We start from the raw sequence: 24,789 nt of genomic DNA, 5'->3' as shown, positions 1-24,789 counted from the left end.
AGTTTGATTTCCAAAGCTCCAAATTTTTATAAATCCCTTCAGTATGTCTCTTTAAATCAGTGATTGCATTAGTGGTCCTTGCATTGATTTATTCACTCAGTTTTTTTTTTTAATTTCAACAGAATTATCGTTCCTAAACAAATTTACCTCAAATTTTAACATTCTGATTTGACCCTCTTATTTCATTTTTTCACGGGATAGCCAGCTCGATTCACAATAGTATAGAAGTGAGGTATTATAAAATTAGTCTCCATATTTTCAGACAGGTTTGCAAACAACCTTTTAAAGGGCTGTTTTTTGTGTAGTTTTATAACTAGCGACCGTTTTATAAACTATGCATTTGCAAACGGCAAGCTTGTGGCTACATTAATAATTGTGTTAAACTTTTCCTCTCCCTTTGCAACACTCCGCGCCTGCCAGTTTGGAAATCGCTGATATAAGGTGTATTATACGTACATACTAAAGACTAAACAATTATAATAAAAAAAAATCTTGATAGTTATTAAATAAGTAGTAAAAAATAGTAGTAGTAAAGTAAGTAGGTAGGTACCTAGTATGAAATTGTCTTATTATTTTTTAATACGTACCGTTATAATTAAGACAATATTTAGTTGATAGAACTCCATTTAAAAAATCAATTTTCCAAGCATTATATTGAAAAGCCATGCAAAAAAGAAATGGAAAACTATAATTTTATAATGCATGCACACCACTCTTATTAAATGTATTTAAATGAAATTCTAAATATTGAATACCTTCACATATTGATAAGTGGTGAGAGGTTGACAATTGAATTTAAGTCTACCTAATATGGTGTTTTACACTAATTTCATTGGCCTTAGAATCACATGAATTCTGGCAAACAATCATAATATTACCCATAACCAGTGGTGCCAAACAAAATAGTGTCCGGTCGCTGTTCTGTTCAATTACCCCTTCGTCAGGTCAGGTTTTTTTTAGAATTATTAATAACCATGTCCTTACTTATTCGTACAAGGTGGTTGTTAGTAATTTTGAACAATCACAAACACCCAGGCTTCGAGAGAAATATTGTGGTGTTCAGAAATATTTTCGGGTGGAAGGCCAGCGCCTTACGCACTGCACCACGAAAGCCGCCTGGCTAGGTTAGGTTAGATTAAATTAAGATTAATTATAAATAATGATTATAAATAAAAAATATATTAATATCTTCATTGCCATAATGATACTTTTACATGATAATTTGTTAGAAAGCTCAATTTAAATTTGATGTTATTAACACGTTTATTTTATTTATAATCACTTGGGGTGAATAATGGGTTTTTAATTTTATCGACGTTTTATGTACATATTTAATATTTTTTTTAAATTCAGGTTACTTTATAATCCGTCAAAGTTTTTTGTATGTTACTAATCAGTTAATAATATTACTATTATAAATTTTATATTACTAGTTCGTTTAGTGTTAGGTGCAAAACCTCAGGCGTTATCATTGTTTTTCGTTAAAATTAACAATGACAATATTGTCTATATTCACCTGATTGAAAATTATTGTACTTATGTAAATATTAATAAGAACTGTTCTACGGCCTGGTAAAAAAAAGTCCCGGGTCGCAGACCCAGTGCTATCCGCCCCCACTACACCGGTACACAGGTAAAGTAGTTTCCGGATTTTTATTTCGAAAAAGTTTCCGGAATACTGGTGTATTATGTTTGAAATAATTAATATAGTGAATAAGAGAGAATATCTCGTTTCTTTCTGTAAGAAAATATATTATAAAATTACGTAGGTAGATAAATTACCATACACGCTCGCTCCACAGACTGGGAATTATATTAACCATTTTTTACAGGTAATAATATTATTTATTAGCCACTCGCCCAACCTACTTGATCCTTGCAATGGGTCAAAAATACACATTGAATGAACAACATGCATTTTTCCGTGCCCGCTGCTCACGGCTTCAGAGACATCCTCTTTCTCGGCAATATAATTTTTATTATAAACAAGTAAAATCGTTTATTTATATAGTTTTTATAATGGTGTTACCATGCCCCCCACATCCTGAAGCGGGCCCCCAGACCAGAAAATATGGCGGGCCCCCTACCGATCGATAAGATGTAGCCAAGTATCATGCAACCCTTCGCATATTAGATAAATAGCCACATAATATGTAAGTCAGGAAACACGCTTTAAATAATCCAAAATAACATCTACATGTAAAATATCATTTAATTATATCAAATATCATATCACATCAAATTGCATTATTGCCGCTGATTCTTATATGTTAATATTATTCAAGGTAAATAGCGCCGCAGGCGACCTTTTTTACAATTAGAGAAAATCTGTGGTGTGTATTGTTCTCACTTAACTGGTCGACCTGCCACGCCAGACCCCCCCCCCCAAGCCCGGGCCCCCAGACTAGAGCCATTTCAGCCCCCCCTTGGGTGTAACAACTGAAATAGCTATCTTCTGATTTGTACTTTTTTATAATATAATTAAGATTATACCACCGTAAAATACAACATGCATTTTCACCAAATTATTAATATCACATTAATCACAATGAAAAGAACACATCGAAAACTCTGTCTGAGCAATAAGTTACACCAGTAGAAACGTGTATATTATAATACAGCTAAGAGTATAATATCATCCACTAAATTGATCCAATTTATTCAACAGCAAGGAATTAATGCACAAATAATGTGCAACTTGCAAACATGCAATTAAAATGTTATTGCAATTGAGTGCATAACACGTTGTCATCTCTCAACTCTCCAGAAACTTTCACTATATACTGCCATTATTTTTGTACCAACCATAATCTACTACCTACTCTGGTGTTTATTGAAGTGTTTCTTATTCAATAATAATTTATTTGAATTCAAAAGTCACCTCCCACAAAAAAGCCTTGCATCAAAAATATACATTATGGTTTTTTGTTTTATATTTTTTCAATCCAAAGGTGTCTTGATAGTAGTTTTACGCAAACATACCCAATTATGGTAGATCGGCGATTGATATCAATGAAATATGATATGAGGAAATAAAGCATTGAACCACTTCATCGAAAAGTGAGAATATTTATTGCTTATTTGTCACATTATAAGTTTTTTTTATTATTTATCTATACATGATCATTTTACACATTATGAAGCAAAACGTCATCTTTTTACCTCGAATTTTCCGTTTATTACTTCATTGAAATATTCCGAGTGAATGTTTGTAAATATCATAAATAAAATTCGTCATTGGTACAACAATCCAATTTATGAGGTTTGGCCGTTTCCATCCCCTGTGTCTACCGCAAGCTCGATTCGATGTGTAGCCTCGCAGATAGTTTGTCTTCTTCTACACATTCCAATGACCTCAGTTTAGGTATCCCAACCTTCATTTCCCATAAAATAAAAGCCTTTTAGGTGTTGGGTTATTTTCCATCCTTGAGAGTTGAGACATAGCCTTTCTAATGGAGTCACCCCACTTTCATGTGTTGTACATTCCTCGCCATATTGCATTTTCGTCGCGTACGGCCATATAAGTTTATAAACGGCTACGAATACCCTTCTCAATATATTCCTTTCAAAATAATTCAGTATCCTCTCATGTTTTTTGATAATTTCTATCTTGTTTTGTGTATAGCTTTATTTTAACATTCTTCAAGAAAAGTATTGATATGAAGTGCTTCCGTAAAATATTAGTTTAGGTAACCTGTAGTTACAGACTATTAATTCATGTCCATGGCCAAGTACACAACTATCATACAGGTATCTCTATCCGGAGCTCTCTAGGCGGTCACACTCAGCCTTTCTGCATCCCTCTTGACATTATCCGCCCACTTCAAACGGGGCGAGTGCTTGCAGGGTTCCTTCAATATTAATTTAATAAATAGTTTATGTACTTAATAGGTGTAATACAAAATCATAATATTATTATAATATTATACATGCCTTGATTATTGAATGACTTAATATTTAAATCAAGAAATATAAACACAGTTTCTGTGATTTATTTTTCTTTTGAATAGTAACTAATTATAATTTTTTAATCAATTATTTTCGAGCATTCCTTTCTTAAATCACATGGAACATTTTCAAAGCAACGTTAGGTTTTTTAATACGATATAAATTAAGGCTTTCCTGTTTTACAGCACGTTTTGTCTGGTCTATTTATAAAATAAATTGTCGATTCTCCGATTTGTTGGCATAACGTTTTTTTTGGTAATTTGTTCGAGATGAATAAAATCGCGATAAAAATTCGCAAGTGGCTATTTATTCGCGGTGAATTATTATTATCTCTTTATTACAGATACGGAAGGTCATTACCCCACCTTGAAATTGACCAAACGAGTAAAGACATCGATCAATAGTCAGGTGGTCAGGCTGACGATTTATATTATATTTCCACCTTAGCTTATTGAAAATAAATACATACTTACTTATTTATAATTATAATACCTAATATTATAATATGAGAACTGCGTTGAAGGCGTCCTTCAGTATCAAATTATCACATTTTCGTTTTTGTCTGATTTTCGATTAATAGACAAACATATTTTGCTTTTTTTATTGGCTCTACAAACCGATAGAGATATTGATCGCTTCACGAAGAGATTTCTTAACATACATATATATTATAAAATGAATCTTTTTGGCACAGTAAAGTGAATCCAGCTGAGTTGAAATTCGTTATACGTCACTAAAAATGAACAACTCTCTAACATCGCTATAATCATGCCGAAATCAACCGCACAACAATAACGAAAATTGTATTAAAATTACTATAGAAATCAAATATAGATAGATAAAGATTTTTTTAAAAGCATAATAACAATTAAAGTATAATGGTCGATGGATACAGATAATATCAGCAAATTAACCTACTTCCCTACTCCCAACGGTGATTTTATTTGCCGCAGATGTCGCAATTGATTCGTCATGAAAGGGGGCCTTGAAACAGTTCAAATCGGTCATACAAATAATAAAGTATAGGCACACAAAATCTTTAAAATATGCGAATTTATCACAAATTGAGTAAAAACTAAAGCCCGCATCATAACCAAATACCTGCAAATACCAGCGAAGAAGGCCATAATATAACCACTCGAATAGAAACGTACCTTTTCACAAAAAGTTAACCACCAATCTGTCATGATTGTCACCCTAAATAATAATTATTTTTAGAAATATTTATATATTTTTTTTTACTTAGGGGTGGGCCTCAAAATTAGTTGGTGCGTTGGGCTTCCACATCCTACAATCCGCCAGTGCCTACTGCTCTCTCAAGTACGAGCATATTATTTTGCTTTGAACTCACTCTTTTGTGCCGTTGAAAATGATTTGTATTATTAGTGTCTTTGAAATTTTGGTATTATTTAATAAATGTATCCAGCCCCCTTTTAAAATCATTGGACGAATCGATTGCATCATCTGCGTCTAAGAAAATTCTCGTTTCAACTTGATTCAACAAATTGATAACAAATAACATGTGATTTTTCCGGACGCGGGATTCGAACCGTCGATTGAGGGCGATACGTCATATTATCTAATCATTATAAATCTTCGCAAATATAGTAAATTAGATACAATTATCTTATCAGAATACTAAATTTTCATATCCTTTTCAAATAAACAAAATTTCTTCACCTTTGCATCGCGAGTAGAATAATGACAGAATAAAATTGTCCTATATTGTAATAGTAAATTTTGACTGATAATATTTTAACACTGAGTCTAATTCTACATACCTACAATCTACAATAATACTCAATTAATGAGAGAATTCTACTATTTTTAATAAAGTCAAACTACTTAGTGATTTATGTATTCAAGTCTGGAGCCATATAGAATAAAAACGCGGTAACTTTTATCATGCCATTGGCACGCTCGTTGGAAGGTTCGTGCTTTTAGATAGAAAAAAATATGTTGTTATCATCACGGGTTCAGTTTAGTCGATTAATAAAAATACGTTAAAGTCCCCACCACCACCCGTCATATACGCACAGCCGTTGGAATTGCCTTAATTTATCTGAAAAATTATTTAGTAGTAGGTATGTACTTCTGAATAGAAGCACTTCATCTATTAATTGACTGCATTTATGTATTTATCATATATATTCTACTCGATAATAATATAAAAAACATGAGTTAAAATCAGCAGCACTATTAATATTCACTACCGTGCTCATTTTTAGCCTAGTATACAGAAAGTCTTAAAATTCGATACACACACGCTAATTCGATGACGATACATTATATTACAATTTTGGTGTGATCCGGTACTCCAAGCAGTAAACATACGGTCTCTTAAATAGCTAACATTATTGATAATGACACAATCGATCTGACACCTTCACTAATAAAAACACATGAGTATCGTCGCTCTATTTTTCGATATAATGGAACTTAAATATTATCGTCTTGGCGTGTAGCCTATATAGAGGGCAAGTAGTCTGACAGGGGCGGACTCCACTAGTTATTTTAATATCGATCAGGAATATGGGTGTTTAGCCAATTTACTCAGTCAAGTATATTATAGGTAGGTAAGCTACCTACAACGGTAAAAAATAACTCTTAGTATTTTATTTTATAGTCATGGTACGTATTGGCTAGTTATGTATACCTACTGGATATTAATAAATAATAGTGTAATTAAGTTTACAAATTCTTGTTAAAACGTACCTATCTATAATTATATTATTATTAAAAAAAAAACAGTAGATGTGTTTCAAGTATTCTGTCATATTATAGAAAGCACGGTCCCTAATAATTACAAATTTGTAATTATCATAATCCGTATTTTAAATGATATCAATAATCGGAAGAACTATAATAATACATTAGGTATTTATTTACTGTTTAAATAATATACCCGAAAAACACTTTAATTTGAGGAAAATAAGTCCGTCATTTTGTCTGTGAATGTGATAATTAATACCATTAAAAATAATATTATTGTTATGTCCATAATGTGTTAAACAAATATCAATACAAATTCTACGTAGGTACCTACCTACATACTAATTTACTTAAAATTATGAAAGGTAAATTCAAATGAGGACATTTAGAAAAATATTCTATTTATTCTTAGTGGGAAAATACAGATCTATCATTTCAATACGTCATTTATTCGCGGAATATATCTTAATATTAATTAACCGAACGAGTACTACACATTTTAAGGCAGGAAACATAGTTATTTTTTTTTTGTTTTATTTCCAGTCCTTGGTATGTTACTAAGTTAAATAAAAAATAATGGATCGCTATAACACAATAAGTGCAAAAACATTAAAATGTGTTACAAAAATAAAAGAACGTTATGTTATCGATGTTTTGGCATAAAGTACTAGACTAAGCTTAGATGTTTAGTATTAACTAATTATCCCTACATCTAAATCTGTGATAAAATAAACAATAATCAGTGACAATTATTTAAATAATATAAGCTAAGAAGATTAAACAAAGACGTTTACAGAAGATGATGTCGACTATGAAGAGCGTTGTCTGGATTCTGCAGTTCCTTGCAATACTTAAACTGAATGTGATAAAAGCAGTAAGTATTTTTTTAAATTCTATATTTATTATAAGAAGTGCAATCAGTTTGGAGAGGCCTTCATCCAACAGTGGATAGATTCAGGCTGATGATGATGATGATGATGATAATATATTATATATTATCATTATTGTGTTCGTAAAATTGTATCCTAATTAAATATAGGTACTTGACTATTTTCCAATGTTATTTAAAAATACTTACATCATTCCCAAAACATTTTATTACAAATATTGTGTCGTAGGCAATTTCTGCTGCAATATTTAAAGGCAGAATCACGGAACACTAAATTATTAATCTTATTGACAGTCTTATTAATCTGTTCTATGGTCACAAAACGTAATTCAATAAACGAACCTTTTTTGTTGTTCTTTCAGGTTTTATTGTAAAATAGATCAATACCATTTTCATCTGATTAGTATAAATTTTAAACAATGAAATAAAATGTTCCATCCGATGAAGCCGGTTTTAGTTTTTTTTTAATTGAACGTGGAACAAGTATTTATTTGAAGTACACAAAAGTACACAAGAAAATTGGCAATTTGAAAGCAATTCACCTTTAATTACTTGGGAACCAAAATCTGCTATTGAAAATAATGGTAGTCAGGCAATACAAATCGTGAAACCTATAGATAGCTGTTATGTAAGTGTGTCAGACCTGGAGCCTAACGTAGAAACATGAAAAGACTATCGAAGTATTTAAAAATAAAAATATTCGAATAAAATCAAGAGATTTTTGGGTACCTATGTATTTCAAGTGTAAAATATCTTAGGGGTAATAAGACTCAGATGACAGGTCTTGTTGTTAGATGGAATGGATCTAGACTTCTCTACAAGGTTCAAGAAGGAGTCCTAGTAAGCACTCCCTAATCTTTTTAACGAATTTGTTTCCTGGTACTAGTAAAAAAATCAGAGAGAGTAGGTATGTGTAATTATTGTAGCCGAATACAGAGAGAGATATTTCGGAACAGAGATACCTCGAGGACAGTTAGCCAGTAAACCTAGGATCTAAATAGGCTGTAAGTAGTGACATCCGCGTAACTAATTATTATCACCTTCCAACACAGATAGTAAAGAAAATGGATTTAAAAATATTTGTTTCAACATGTTCTATTTATTTTATGCAGATAAGTCACCAACGTTCTTAATATTTCTTCTTGCATATTTTGCAATATTATGTTAATTAAAATTAAATGAATAAGCAGGTAGGCTAATACGATTAAGCACCTGATACTGTCGACGTACAAATTTGAAAAATGTTCATTTATAAAGCATGCAACAGCATTTTTTTTAAATACCTATACACCCATATAATGTGTAACGCAAGTAATAATAATAATGACATATTAATTATTTAGAAATTAGTGCATATTGGACAAATTCCTTTGTAGATACACTACTTTCTTTTGCAACATTGAATACAGAGTTTATTTTTATTTAATTAAATTTTTATTTGCCGTAGACAGCGGAGTTTTGAGGAGAGTACTTAAATCGCAAATCAAAACTCGAGTTCGTATTACGAGTAGGCATATCAAAAAGACATAAAACTCGCGCCGATACAAAAACCCGGCTACCAAAACGACAAAAACGTCCAATACCATATACTTAAGTGATTCTCAAACCTAATAAAGCTATTTATACTTCACATCAAAACAATGATATTAATTTTATTCCAAGGATTAATTAGGTAGGTATTTATGAATTTAATTTTCACTATTTAATTTACACGGTCATCAATTAGCTTTACCGTGTTTAGTAGTGTTGCTGTAACTGAAAAAATATGTCAGATAGGGGAAGAAAATAAGCCAGATGGCAGTAGAAAATGCTAGATTTTTTCAAAATTCAAAAAGTATCTAGGAATTAGCATTTCAAAAAGATATCTCATAGTTATTAACCTTTTTTACAAGAACAATAAAATAATAAGTATTTAATATTAATGCAGGTAAAAAAATATTTATCATTTTGAATGTCACATTCATAAGATATAAGATACAAAATTTCCAGCATGTCAATTTTTATGCAAATCTGATATAATATTCTAGCTTTATTATAAAAAGTTTTAAGCTGTTTGAGCTATCGAAAAACGCTAGATTTAACGCCATAACGCTAGATGCAATATTTGCAAGCTGATTAGATTAGATGCCTATTCAAAAATACTAAGTTGGCAACGCTAGTCATATGTTATATATACATAATAATATTATGATTACTAATAACCAGCGCTCGAAATGGACAGGAACGCACCGGAGCGCCGTTGTGGTTCGTGGAATTCCAAAATATACCGTTCCGGCTCGTGGATTCATTTAAAATTGCGTTGCGGTTCGTTAGATTGAGATATTTATGTGTGAATGTATCTTTTAAAGTTTTTCTCAAAATTAAAAATTAACGAAGTTATGTCATGCCGGGCGTGCAAGGGTTAAAAATAAAATTTATGACATCCCTAAATTTCTTTCAATTTTCTTTTTTGTGTCGATACATCCGTGTCTAAATGCATTGTCTAAACACTCCAAATAATTGCATACTTACATAAAAAAGTAACTACAGCTGCAAGCTACAAAAGAATTGTGCCTTTGCTGACATTGTTTGAAAACCTTTTGTACTTAAATAACTTAAATTCAATAAAAAATAAAGTTGGCACCTACATATTTGTATAATAATTTCTAAAGTATGAAACATCTCAGTACAGTCTCGCTTTTACCTTTGACTGGTATGCATTGCGAATTTACTTACCTACTAATTTATTACTTATATTTTATTGTGAGTGATAAAACTTATTTATTTTCATCGCCATCTAATCGCCGTGTTAATTTTATACATCTATTTTTGCGGGCAAAATTTTCGGTGGTAAAATTAATATGATAAAATTTGGTAATTTAAATTGTACAATTCCGCTAAAATCTACTTATTAGTGATAATCGCTTTTTTTTAAAACATTTTGTATTATTTAAATTTGTTCTCTTAAAATTTAGTTAAACATCTCAGCAGGCGATACCTTTCTATATATTACATATACCTAAGTATATTTTATTATTTATAACATATTATAATGCTGTTGACCAGTGGCCACAAGCAGAATTTTTTCGTTTTGAAAATGATAAATATGAGTGGATATTTATAAATTTTATTAAGGTTTAATTAAGTAGTAGGTACTTCGTGTAAATCTGCTAAAACATTAAGAATTCACTCCGATAAGCATTTAAGATCGACAATACAGTTGAAACAGGGTTTTCTGATTCAATGTCATTTCGACAATTGACTCGACGTGTTAAAAAATATTTATGACGTGTCGTAAACCCTTATTTTTACAATGAATAATAAATGAATGCACCATTATGCCATTTTCCTACAAAAATGTTTTTGGTATGAAACTATTGAATAGCCTACCGTAATTAGTTTATTTTTAAGGGACGTTTCTATTGTGTTATAATTACATACGTTGTAACTTTCTACATTAAAAATAATAGAAATAATAGATACCTACTATGTAGAGAACTTTTAGTTAATTTTTGTTTGTAAATTTGTTAAAAAAAAAAAGTAATATCCTCCAATAAAATTTTATTACTATCATAAAAATAAATTATTGTTCTGTATTATCATTATTCATCACCGTGGCAATAATAATGACTATAATGAGACTAGGTAAGGACAAACATCACAAATTGAATCGTTTAGTTTAAAATACACTCACAAATTAGGTAGGTACGTGTTCAGTGCGGACAACAAATAATTTTAGATGGTAGTCATAGATTAAATAAATACGGTGGTAAGTTCTTTAATCTGAGGTGGTAAGTGTACGTATATTACAATAATGGTAACCAAAGCATCATCATTGTAACATATAGGTCATGGTCTCCACAACGAGGGGCTAAGAGGGCTCTAGCCTGGGAGCCCGTGCTCAGGAGGAGCCCGGCGAGGCGAATCGACCAGATAAGTGAGATAAAGACACATCACAAATTTGCTTTAATAGTAAAAAAAGAATTTTCTTACAATACTATTATTTATAGTTATGTGGTTATACGAAACAATTCTTAATTGTTTATCAATACTCGACATCTCCATAATTCGTATGGATGTTTTAAAATATACAATAAAACACTAAATATACAGATTATTGTTACCCCGTACATACTGCCTTTATTCTTAGCGATAAGAAGGGGGCCCCACCAAAGATCCTAGCCTGGGGGCCAGCTTCACGATGTGGGGCCTATGGTATGGGTATATACATACACTACAATATTAGTCCTTATAATGTTGAATATAGGTAGGTACCTACTGATTAATGACAATTTTATATTATTCTATAGGAATCGTATTTAGCAACTCGAGTTGCACCTTCCGTCATGTTTTATCTTATATAATTAATGATACTTCTTCTTCTACCCTGTCATGTCCTAATATTGGGGCATAGGGCAAGCATTGGCGCCACTTCCCTCGGTCCATCGCCATGCGCCTCCCGCCATGTCAGACCTGCAGCAAATAGGTCGCTTTTGTAGCACCGCTGCAGGGTGAGGGAGAGGCGGCCACGGCGATGGAACCATTGAGGCTGTGCCACAAGGGTACGAAGTGCCGCACTCTTTGGCGGCATCCGGAATACGTGTCCCAGCCACGTAAATCGTCTCTTCGTGATAACTTCAATCACCGCAGGCTGCTGTGCTCACGAACTCGGGTATTTGTAACGCGGTCGTACCAATGTACCCCTAAGATTCGGCGGAGACATCGATTCTCAAAGCTCAAAAGCCGATAATTAATGATACACCATTGGTAATTTAAAATGCTATAATTACGTAGTTTGGTGATGATGGCTTGAAGCTTTTCTTAGAAGTAGGTATGGCCTAATGGCCCTTATGGTGGAGAAGGTTCAAAAGAAATCTTTGAGGATCCTTTGTTTGAAGCTGTGTGGATGCCATCCATGGCTTTATCCGATTGATTTATCTTAAGAACGCTTACACAGTGTGTTCAACCAAATCGCTTCGGATATTGGTATATTCCTCCTGCGTGAGGACGAGTTTATGTGAACGATTTATAAATTCTTTGTTTTATAACTTCTTAAATAATTAAATGGCGTAGTTAGCTCTATCGGTGTACAGATATGTACTGTATAAATTTTGTATTTACTCGTCTCTGTATAGGTACTTACTATTTTTTCTAATAGTTGCTGCATCTATTTCTTTATTTTTAAACACTATTTTAATACTATTTCTTTGATTTTTTTTTAAATATTCTGTGCTCGTCTTGAATCTATAATCTGTAAAATTTGTTATATGTAAATTAATTTTTAATTTGAATCTTTATGGTAGGTATGTGGATATGTTGTTTTTTAAGTTTAATTAATTAACAAACTGAACTATCCCAAATGAGACAGTAATATAAGTTATAAGCAGTGACGAGTGGTGGTAGAAGTAACATGCCTGCTGATTATGGGTGGTAGATAAAGTAAGAGTAAAGAATAATACAATTCTTGACGGTATACTTTGTTGAGACGAGGTTCTTTCGCCTGCGGCGCTGACAATCCTTGCCCACTTGCTCAATATACATCCACGTAAGAAGTTCAAAGTTTATTGTTGCATTTATACATCCAACGTACGTACGTATGTAAAGAAAAAAATTAAGCATACCGTTTTTTCGGAAAATTATAGAGCGTTCCTGTTCGTGAAATTTTCCATTTCGAGCACTGCTAATAACATAAGATAAATTTAAGATACGTTTTCGATTCCGCGTATAACGATTTACACAAATACTCACCAATTCAATAACTAGAGAATACAGAAATACATGACGTGTTGCAAATTATAACTCTTATAAGTGCAAATATATCTGCCGCTCTACATAATTAATTATTCAACGTAGGTATAATAAAAAAAAACCCTACAAAAATATAATAAGCATACCTACTTGCCAGTGACGTCCCTAGACAAAATGCCGCCCCTAAGCAGCGCCAAAATGCCGCCCCATTTTTTCAATACAATATCTTTCATTATCCTTCTGACAAGAATATGTGAAGAAATGTGTGGTATAGCTACATTAACGACAAAATATATTCTACTTAATCCAATTTAAATGCTATCTCTGCTTCAATAGAAATATTTCCACGGTTTCAGATACATTTAAAAATACACCTGGAAACTTCCTAAACTCGCGAGCGACTGGCAAAAATATTTGAATAAATTTTAAATTAGGCAAGTATGTATCTACATATTATTCAAAAATCTGCACGTGTCATTGCTGGTCATCAAGGACGTGACCTCCAAGGACAACGTGAGTAAACTAGACATCGCGAACCCAACAAAAAATATAGTCCTATTAAACCTTGTATGTTAGTTAATTAATACATTTTGTTTCCAACCAGTGAGCTGGTTTTTTAATGGAAAGATATTTCGGTTATTACTACGTTTAGGTAACTATTTCTATATATACCTAATGATTTTCCTCGATTTGTCGCCCTTCGAGTAACTGCCGCCACCAAGCGACGCTCAATCTACCTACCCCCACGGGACGTCACTGCTACTTGCTTTTAACTCCATCACCCGTCAAGAAAGATGAATATATTTACAGAAACATTGAAATATACCTTCTATTATCTGAAATGGAATGCTCCAGTACAATTTTCTTGAGAATATCTTCGTCTTTTTCCGGACCACATGACTGAGCATCGTGGCTTGATTCCACCCCTCACGTGGCATCTCTGCAGTCTGTAAAATTCCTAGACATAAACAATCGCTGGTACTTGACATTCAAACCTAGAACTTCATCATATGCCTAATTAAGTCCGGGTGTGGTGTGGTACGAATTGGTTTGGAGGGATATAAGTATGTTTGTGGTATGATTTGGTTAGGCCATAAAACCCAAGAAATACAAAGCGTGCCTAGTGTGCTCAAATATTACCAATATTGAAGACGCGTTTCGTATAGTTGACAAAACTTAAACCCATGTCACGATGCAGACGTAACTATTGAAAATAACATTTTATTACAACGTTTGTGAATCCCACATATACCCACCCTCGAGAAGTAAACCTTGTTACAGCCTCATCCAAAAGGCAACACACTTACCAATTTCTTTGTGTTACCTTTGTAGAACCGTAGAGAATGTTCAAATAGCACCCATTACTACTAACGGATTTACCGACCGGAATGTTCCGATTCTATGTTGACAAGCAGGCATCTAGACCAGTGCTTCTCAAACCTTTTGATACCACGGCCCCCTAAATCATAAAAAAAATCGAATGCTGCCCCCCAAAATATTTAGTCTTTAGTGACCAGCAGTACTTTATTTACCATTAATTATTATTATAGGTACATTTTTATGAAACATAATAGTATACTTATTTCATTTACTTGCTTGTAAAGCAAATATTAAAAAAAACAAACAAAGATTAACTTCAAATTTATTACAAGTACAGCATAAAAAAACAAATAACCCTTAGAATGCTACGCAACGATATATCGTTGATTTTGATAATGGCCAGAAATGCTAACAACGATCGTCGTTTTGCTTTTAATGCCTGAAATGTTAAGTTAATTTGGGAACATACTACTGCAACAGTGGTACGAAACATTGTTTTATCTATTTAGTTTTATTGTTGTATAACATAACCCGATATATATATGTTTGTGACTAGGTAGGTTTAGAACTTATAACTATTGTATATTTTTTTCATGGCATCACCCTTTATATAATAAAAATAATTCCAAATACAAATTTCAGTTTACAATATCAAAAATTGTTTACAGTTAAATTCTTGGTGGAAGGACAATGTTTTATTTTATTTTATGGATTTGAACCAATGGGAAAGTCTTTTACTCCACTCAGTGTTTAAAGTAAAGTGGATTTGTGCTATATAAAAACAGTTTCATTTATAAAAAAAAATAATGAAATAAAATCATTTGCAATACATATTTTAAATGTTCCAATAAACAAACACCATAAAGACGTTTTTCACAAATCACGCATATTGTACGAGATCTTTTAACGAGGCCACCATGCAAAATTTTTCTTTTCAGCCAGGTAGTTTCCTAATTCCACTACTTTGTATTATACCGCGTGTGGGATAACCGATTGTTTCCAATAACTGGTAAAAATCAAAACTCTCTGTGCGGATCGTGCATTTCGCTCGCTCTCGCGATCGACCGTATGATGGAGCGAGAAAGAGATATGTCAATTACTTTTAACAGTAGATGCAGCTCGGGATATCTAATTGCCTCACTATCTATTCAAAACGATAAATTAATTACGAAACGTGTTTTCATAATATTCAGATTTCGCAGAATCAATTAGAGTGGTAAGGTGTCTAAAAGTAATACAATACTTTAATTTATCGACAATTATTGGTAGCAATCCTCGAACGGATTTTGCAAAACATCGTAGCAGCCAAAGGGTTAAATAATTTATAAATATTAGTAAGTAGATTATTTATTCATATCGGATAAAATATTATGATCGTTTGAAAATTCGACCTCGAGATTTTGGTCGAGTGATCACGTTTTCATGTTGTTTTTTTTTCAAATACTGAAATATTTCGCGGCCTGTCAGGAGCTCCAAGGCTTGAGAAGTACAGATCTAGACGACATATTTACGATTTAATATCCCGAGGCAAGATGTTTAATGGATATCGACTGGTAGAGCACACAATGCGGTCCTGGACGCGAATTTGCTAAATTATTATTTCCAATACGTTTTGTTTAGAATGAATAATGCGATCCTTGCTTTCGTTTTATTCAATGGAGACTGGAGAAGTGTGAGTAACAATAAAACAGTCGAAGGTAAATGCTGAAAATAATAAACAAAAACTATTTTTAATTAACCAACTCTCCCAAAATTCTGATATTCCAGATGCTGAAACACTTTTCATATACCTATATAATATGCAGTGGTGGATTTAGGAACTTGGGGGCCCAGAGCACTAACTGATTTTTAGGCACGCCATGATAAACCATAAATTCCAACTACATACTAACGTACAATGTATCTCTTCCCGATCCATCCAATATTGAAAATGACCGTGATGACACATTATAATATTTGTGGCTTTTTTGTATACTAGTACCTACGTATCTACTAGAGTGGTTGTTATAATTAGGCCTGTTTAATGAACAGAGATTTTCTTATCCTTTGGGTAATATTTATACTCAATTTGTGAGAAATACACACCGTTTTTAAATGTCGGTATGATTTGGTTTGATCTATTCCAATCCCCTCTTTTAAATGTTTGCAATCAATCTTTTTTAATGTAGATTTATGCGAGGATTTTTTATTGTCGATATACGTATTCCGAGTAGATTTTTCAAATTCCCGAGAATCTCATTATTGATTTATCGAGAAATGAGAATTTTGAAATTTGTTAAAAAAAAACTTCTCGAGAAATGACAACTAAGTAAGGTTTCTCACAATTTCTTGATAATTCTCGATCTTAACCTCTAGTAAGATTTCGTTGGTAATCACACATGCAAGATGGCTAGAACAAAATATTGATTGAGTATTTAATTATACGGACGTGAAGCGTGTCCATAGATATAGGATATTATAAATTCAATACCTTAATGGTTAATTATTCAGATGATTAACCATGATACAATATTTCCAAAAAGGTCATTAAATGCCAAGCAACTTCTTTGTGCGTAAGACAAAGCATTTCAAAATCAAATTATGGTGACATACTTTCAAATGAAGGTTAAATTTTGGTTAAAAGTTGATTAGGTACGTACTTATATTTTATGAGTGTGTAAAATATAATATGAAAAAAAAAGAAATTAGATCATTGAAAAAATCATCAATTTTAAAAGCCTCAAATTGGCACAATGAATAGATAAAATAAAGTAGGTACCTACATACCTACTCGTAGTAATACTAAAAATACGTACCTACCTAATTTGTCTGTAAATTAGTAGGTATATTATGTTATAATAATTATAGGCTAATTCCATCGGTGGTGAGTACCTATATTTCAATTTAATATTAAATATAAATTTGTTGAGAAATCAATAAGCCAATCTCGATTTATTTAAAATTAAATATTCAATATTTCAAAAATTCTCTAAAAAATCGAGAAATCACTATCTCTACTGTATTCAGTTTAGCTCCTACGTACTATCTACAAATGACTGAAAAATGCATTAAATTACGCGCATACTATATACCTACAACACAGATCGATTTAAAAGTAATCAGATGTACCTATAATATAATTGAAACTCTCACGCTAAACTATTGAGTATCGCCGGAAGTAAAGTTGTTACCGACTGTCAAAAATTCATTGAATTATAACTAAGTGGTCAATATAAACAGACTATTAAAACAGCACAATTGGAGCGCAACGATTATTTTGAAGTTCTGACACAAAAATCTGGTTACATTATCGTGTGATAAAATAATTATTTAATTCAATATATTTTACACAATCAATCATTAAAGTATTGAATTTATTTAAGTGAAGAATATAAGCAGGTATTTATTATTACTGAAACACAGAATATACTTAGTATTATAAAGCTTTAGAGCTTACGTTCATTTATACTAAATGTTTGAGCTTTTTAAACATTCAGAAAGCTCTCGTAGTATATACCTATTTCCGGCGCATTTCATTCTACATAATATCGTTATCATATCAATACCCAATTTAACCGTCATAAATATCTTATAGTATGTACCTGCATGTTTTTCCATGTTACACTTTAATCACATGTTACTATGATAGTATTCAATTGCTGAAACTATTTTTTTTAAATAGGTACTAGGTATAGGTATATGAAAATGCAGTAAATATTACGACAGACCCGACTAATTATCGCGATTCATTATAATATATACAGCTGGTGACTGGCATTTAGATTATTTATAAACTTTAGCAAGAGCTTTTTTAAGCAGCAAACAGGTTTAAAAAATACAACATATTGAATAACGTCTCGTTTTATAACTTCGTAACATAATACTAATGACTAATTAATTATAACACCTGTTAAATCTTATATACACAAGTGTCAGACACCCTATATCATTCATTAGTTACTTATTTACTAAATGATTCATATTATGATTTATAATTAATTATATTATTCTAAGTAATACTACTAATAATTACTGTTTGAGTGAATCATTATGTTTCACAAAATGTCATAGAAAATTTAAATAAATTATTTTATAAAATAGAAATTAACAGGGTATTTTATAATATACATATTATGTTCAGTTTTATGGTTTCATAACTGCTTGATTATTATTGACAAACAAAAATTATTGTCACTACACAATATTTTTTATTTTAAATTGGTTGTTGAATACTACATTGAGTGGAGACAAGAAATAAAATCAGTTAATTGATTATGATTACTCAATCATTTCATTTCAATTTATGTTCATTATATTTCAGATATAATTTAAATTCCTGTCTCAATAACAACCAATGATATGAATTTTGCAATCAAACCGGTTTTGTCCAAAAGGGAATAATCACAAAATTGCCTGTGGTCTTTCTTTCACATACCTACTACCACTTTGTCAAATAGTTATTGTATTTGCAGAATCGTATCGCACAATGAGATGCTATAAAAATAGCTAAAAATATCGTTGAATTATTTAAATGAATACACCACAATGACTATATTATACAGTTATAAAACTATTAATAAAAGCGATCAAATCTTGAAAAAATATCTTGACAATTTGGAGGTACTATGCATTACTCACGACGCAATTGGTGACCCCGACGTGATTCTTTATTAATTTATTCAATACTTACTTACGTAATAGTCTGAGAGGCTGTTTTAGTACATCCAACTATTTTTATTACGAGTTATAATAATTTCATGCATGGACAACCTTAAGATTGTACCTACTCATATACTAATCGTCTTTATTCTGGACCATATCCATTATTCGTCGGCTACTATTTAGGCCATCATTTCCTTGTATGTCTCTGATTTGAAGAAGAACTTAGTGCTGAGCTCAAATCAATATCTGAGATTTTTAGCCAGAGTGTTCTTCTTCTACAAGTGTCTCGCTAAGTGGAAAACTTTAATTGGATGATACGACGCAGAACCCATACATTTGATACCCAATTGATACGACGCATCCGTCTGTATATATCAATTTAGAAAGTTGTACTAAGTGTACTATATGTATACGTCCCCACTCTGTACCGTAACATCGAAGTCATATCATTTTCTGTCATTCGTTCATATTTTGATTCATAGGCTTGGGTCATCGCTACACAGTATTTTCCCGTCATGTAAAAGTCGTTTCAACTAAGTATTTTACTTCAATTGTGTGGTGTTTAATGTATACTAATAAAATACTATTTTTTTTGGTTCATCCATATTTAAAAAAAAAAAAAAACTAAACTTACATCGACTGTGGTTACCTACCACTCTCTTTCTTTCAAATAATCGTCTCTACAATTTCGTCAAATTAATACTGATACGCTACTGCTCTGTACTAATGGTTTGATATCTTAGAGTTAAATTGCAAGTAAATGTCATTCTAGAAACGTTTTATGACTCTGTAAAGCTCTTAAACCAATTACTTCTTAAGTTGATCAATTTTATTGATACTAAATAAAACATTATTCTTAATTGAAATTGCTGTATACAAATTGCACAAATTTACGACTACATAATCTAACATCAACCTGAACATAACTAGAATTGATATACTGACCAGAAAAACCAGTACTGGCGGAAAACGTTATGTAATATTGCAAACAGTATCATCAATATAATATTAAATTTAATATATATTATATCAGGCTTATAATATCGTGGGTCCCGGGTTCGAATCCCGGGCCTAACATAAATTCACATGTTATTTTTCAACGCGTGTTTGGATCCAATAGCCGTTTCTCATAAAATGTGATGACGCCCAGATCCACAAGATTGTAAAGCCTGTTGTATATATATAAAACCCTGCTAAAAAAAACAGTAATAAGGGGTTACACATAACATATGCATAGATATTTAAGTGTGATTTAAAAAATAGACTAAGAAGAATATGGACTATTTAATAAAATTGCAAACAAATCAACTAGCTGTGGCTACCTTTACTTTATTTATTTAAAAAAAAAAATGAAATAACCTAACCAAGGAATGATGTTGTTTGGAGGAAGAAATTTGACATTAATTAATTACGTACTTCATTTTAACATAATATTCTAAAGCATTCACTCGTATGGAGGCAGGGTATAGTCAGGCGTATACAATATCCATTATTATTTAGACTATATTTAAGTGAATTATACAGTAGGTACTTAAGTAATCAAAAAGTAAAATATGTTTACATACAATATAGGTCAGCGGTTCCCAAAGTGTGCTCCACGGAATATTCCAATGTGTTCACTGAAATGAGACTTAACTTACATGGTTTTTAACCGTTTAAATGCCCATAGTTGTACTCATATTATGTCATATTATGTACAAATAATGTGATAAAAATCAGGCAATGCACGAAAATACACCTGGAGAAGGAAATTATGATCTTTTGCAACTGTTGGTATGTTTTAACTTTGCGCGCCGCTTAAAATACCGAATCAGTTTGGGAACCACTAAAATGGATACTCTATTTTTAGACAATATCCCCAAAAAGTTTATTTTTCCAAACTAAATACTTATAAGTAATATTTAAATTTTATAACTTTTAGATTACATAATTATATGACTTCGGTAGCTACAATATCAATAACTTAATTTTATTGCATTGCGACAATAGAATGATACTGACTATAAAACATAGACTATAAAACTACAAGAACAAAGAAACGTAATATCCCGTTGATTATAGACATCTGTTTTAACCAAATTTATTCTGAAAAATTCAATGACTGAGCCATACAAAATACATTGTCAGCTTGATAGTTGGTTAAGTAGATGTACGGAAACGCGAGTACATATTTTAAATCGTGAAGCGGGAATAATTTCACCTGTATCAATAAGCAAACCTGAGGAAGATATTCTCACGGCTATGAATTGAGCTTTTTACATAGACGGCTCGTAGACCATTAAAAATACTATTATATAAATATCTGGTAGTTGCTGTTATGAGTCGACCTAACTCAATCAATTTTAAATTATTTCTCCTCTTGCAATATAATACTAATCAGTGTATTAAACAAGGTTGTATAAAATATTTAGATTTTGAACAGTGTATCAAACACACAACGTCATAAAATTATTCTATTAGTTATTGTACTAAAATTGACAATTTAAGCTTTAAATCTGTCCGCGTATGATGACTACGCGTCGCAGCAACTTTTTACCTTCTGTACCAGAATTATCGAGTTCGACTCCCCCGCACGCCTATCCACCCTTCCGCTATAGTGATTGAATGAGTCATACGGTGGAATGTACGTTGCACGGTGTAAAGAGGGAGAAATGTAAAATATGTAATTTGTTCTGATATGTATATTCTTATTTTTTCAGAGGTTGGTTCATTAAACCGATCCTCTTTTTTGAGACCGCTATGAAACTATGTTCTTATGTAGTGTTTCTATACAAATGATCATGTTTTTGTGTATTCATGCCAATGGAAACCCACCCTTTCGAGTAGGTTTGGCGAGTCAACAAAACCGTTGATAATTTTAAAAAGAAAATATTGATCAGATATAGAACGTCGACTTTCCAAAGATTGTACCATAAAAGTTGCAGCGGTCGAAATAGAATTATGTGAGAATCCAACGGAATAAATCCCCGTGAATCCACAGGGCCCAGAGTTTTTTTTAAGTAAGATGCAGTGATTGATGTTGTCGAAAGCTTTAGAAAAGTCCGTATATATAGCGTCTACTTGTGTTTTACTGCCCATAGAATTAAGTATGAAATCAGTGAATTCGAGTAGGTTAGTTTCTACGGAGCGTCTCCTAAAAAAAACATGTTGATTTGGTGTGATGAAGTTACGTAGAGCTGCAAAAATATGGTCGGAAATGATCTTTTCTAACAATTTTCCGAAAATAGGAAGTTTGGATATCGGCCTCTAATTAGTAATGACGTTTTTGTCCCCACTTTTAAATATTGGAGTAATTAATGCTTTCTTCCACACATCAGGAAAACATCCGCTTTTAACAGAAAAGTTAAATAAAATTGATAATGGGGAGGCCAATTCTTCTCCACAAGAAGCAATCAAAATGGGAGGAATACGATCAGAACCGGCGCCTTTATTTATGTCTATGTTTTTAATGTATGAAAGAACTGATGACGGAGTGAATATTATTGAATTAATTATCATAGTGCTAACATCTTGCAAAACAGGTGTTTGTAAGGATGACGGAATAAATACAGACATTTTATAATTTCTTTACAGATACAGATGTATCTGGGTCTAGAGTCTAGAATCTATACTATCCATTATAGTTCTGATTACTTTTTCATTCCGTTGTTGTAATAATATGTCGTTTCATATATTTTCTTTCCACGTTTTTAAAAATACGTAAAATTATATTGGTTATTTAAATACATAACTAAAATAAATAAAGGATTGTATTTCCACGTGCCATGGCTGTGGTACTGATTATATTGTATTTAGATTGTCAACGCCAAACGAAACATAATCTTGATTAATCGAAATATTCGCATGTCAATGTGCTTGAAGTAAATGTTTAAGTATTGTATCGAGTCTTAAATCAAACCATACGATACTTATTGAAAACGTGACCGTCTGGAAAAGGTAAGGTTACATCAACTTTTAAGATCACTGTGTGCTTGTAAAATAAATGAACAACAATGCAAAATTATCTGAAATATTTCATTGTATGTTAGGTATAGTACAATGTTCAAACATAGTTCAATTTCTAATAGATAATGTACTTATGTAATAATATAAAACATCCTTATTGTTGTTGAGGTGATAAGCATCATGATCGCTGATCACGACTTAAACTCTAAATTCAGTTTGTGGATATTAGAAAATGAACGATAATAAATATTAATACATTTTGATCAGTATCAACAATATTATGTCGTCAGTTGTATTATAACAATACCATAACCATTTTTATAAACCATATTATGTACTAGCTAGTCCGGCTATATAGCACTGAAAATCCAGTGAAATGTGCACTTTTGTGTAACACCATGAACTTTGGCATGACGAATAGACTTTTATTCTAAGGGTCTTTTTTAATGTCTTCAGATATTAAGACACTGCAAAATTAACCAAGGACCCACTAAATTCCAAAATGGTGGAGACTAGTTCAATTTTCTACAATTTATTACAGTCTGATTTCATTAATTTTTAGTTTTAACATTTATTTATGGTACTGAATACTAATTTTAATTAAGCTTAATATTTTGCAATTGGAAGCCTTTAAAATACCAAGATGGCGGTCAGAAAATCACATTCTTTATTTTTTTTCCTATTCGATTGATTGTATTCATAACCTATTACATTTTTTCTTTCAAAAGATCTCCGGATCCTGTGATCATATTATTATGGACCTTCATAGAGTGGAGGTTTGTTTTGGCACATTTTTGTTTTTACGAGAAATGGATGTTAGCCATTTGCTCAAGATATTAGGTCCATACTCTAACTCCAAACACATACTGAAAAACAATATGTGTATTTTGTCAGACCCAAGATTCGAACATGGGACGCACGACATTATAAGCCGACACGTAATCCGCTCAGCCATTATGGGCGTGACAGACGTATATAACAATGTTGAAGGTACACCCGACCTGAATGTTGAATTAAACTATATTTTATAGAATCAATAATACACCGAATTCTTTATTGGACACACCTACATAGTTTGAACCGCCTCATAAAAATACTTATTAGAAGAGAATAAAAAATATATTTGGGTAACCACAACCATTACAATCCGGGTACTATATTTTACCAATTAAGTTATTAATGCGATTATTAATCACAACGAACTTTCTTAACAATATGCAACACATGTGGAATTTGAAATGAGACATCAGTTGATATCGTTAGGAGATTTAGTCGTGATGAATGATTGCATCGATAGCGTAATTGGTAAACCATTGCGCCCGGATCGCGATGGTTGTGAGTTGATGCGGGTCAAAGCTCCACTAGGTATGCACAAATAATTTTCTAATATATTCATGATGTGCGTTTTCATAATGATTATAATATTACTTAATTATTATACATTATTATAATCTCTTTAATATACAAAATACAATATGTATACAAATTGATTGTAAAATATATGCGTTTATCATTAAATTATCCCGTGTGCTCTCATATTTTTGTATATTTTCACTATAATAATGTAATGTGGATATTTCTCAAGTTCCATTACAGATTTTTATTCT

At 31.7% G+C, this 24,789-nt stretch overlaps 1 protein-coding gene across 1 annotated transcript in view; it reads left to right on the top strand.

Annotated features, from left to right (window-relative positions):
* The window catches only part of LOC147068175 (uncharacterized), a 55,215-nt gene that overhangs the window by 1,628 nt on the left and 28,798 nt on the right, over window positions 1-24,789 (top strand). The window contains exon 2 of the mRNA XM_085952791.1: window positions 7,204-7,534. Coding sequence (XP_085808917.1) covers window positions 7,460-7,534 — 75 coding nt within the window. The 5' untranslated portion in view covers window positions 7,204-7,459. The remainder of the gene's footprint in view (window positions 1-7,203; window positions 7,535-24,789) is intronic.

The sequence above is a fragment of the Rhyacophila brunnea genome, unplaced genomic scaffold, assembly GCF_057557595.1.
Source record: "Rhyacophila brunnea isolate RB1 unplaced genomic scaffold, BYU_Rbru_1.0 scaffold_3, whole genome shotgun sequence".
In the NCBI taxonomy this organism is placed as follows: Eukaryota; Metazoa; Arthropoda; class Insecta; order Trichoptera; family Rhyacophilidae; genus Rhyacophila; species Rhyacophila brunnea.
The sequence above is the reverse complement of the archived record's forward strand: the minus strand, read 5'-3'. Positions and strand labels throughout refer to the sequence as shown.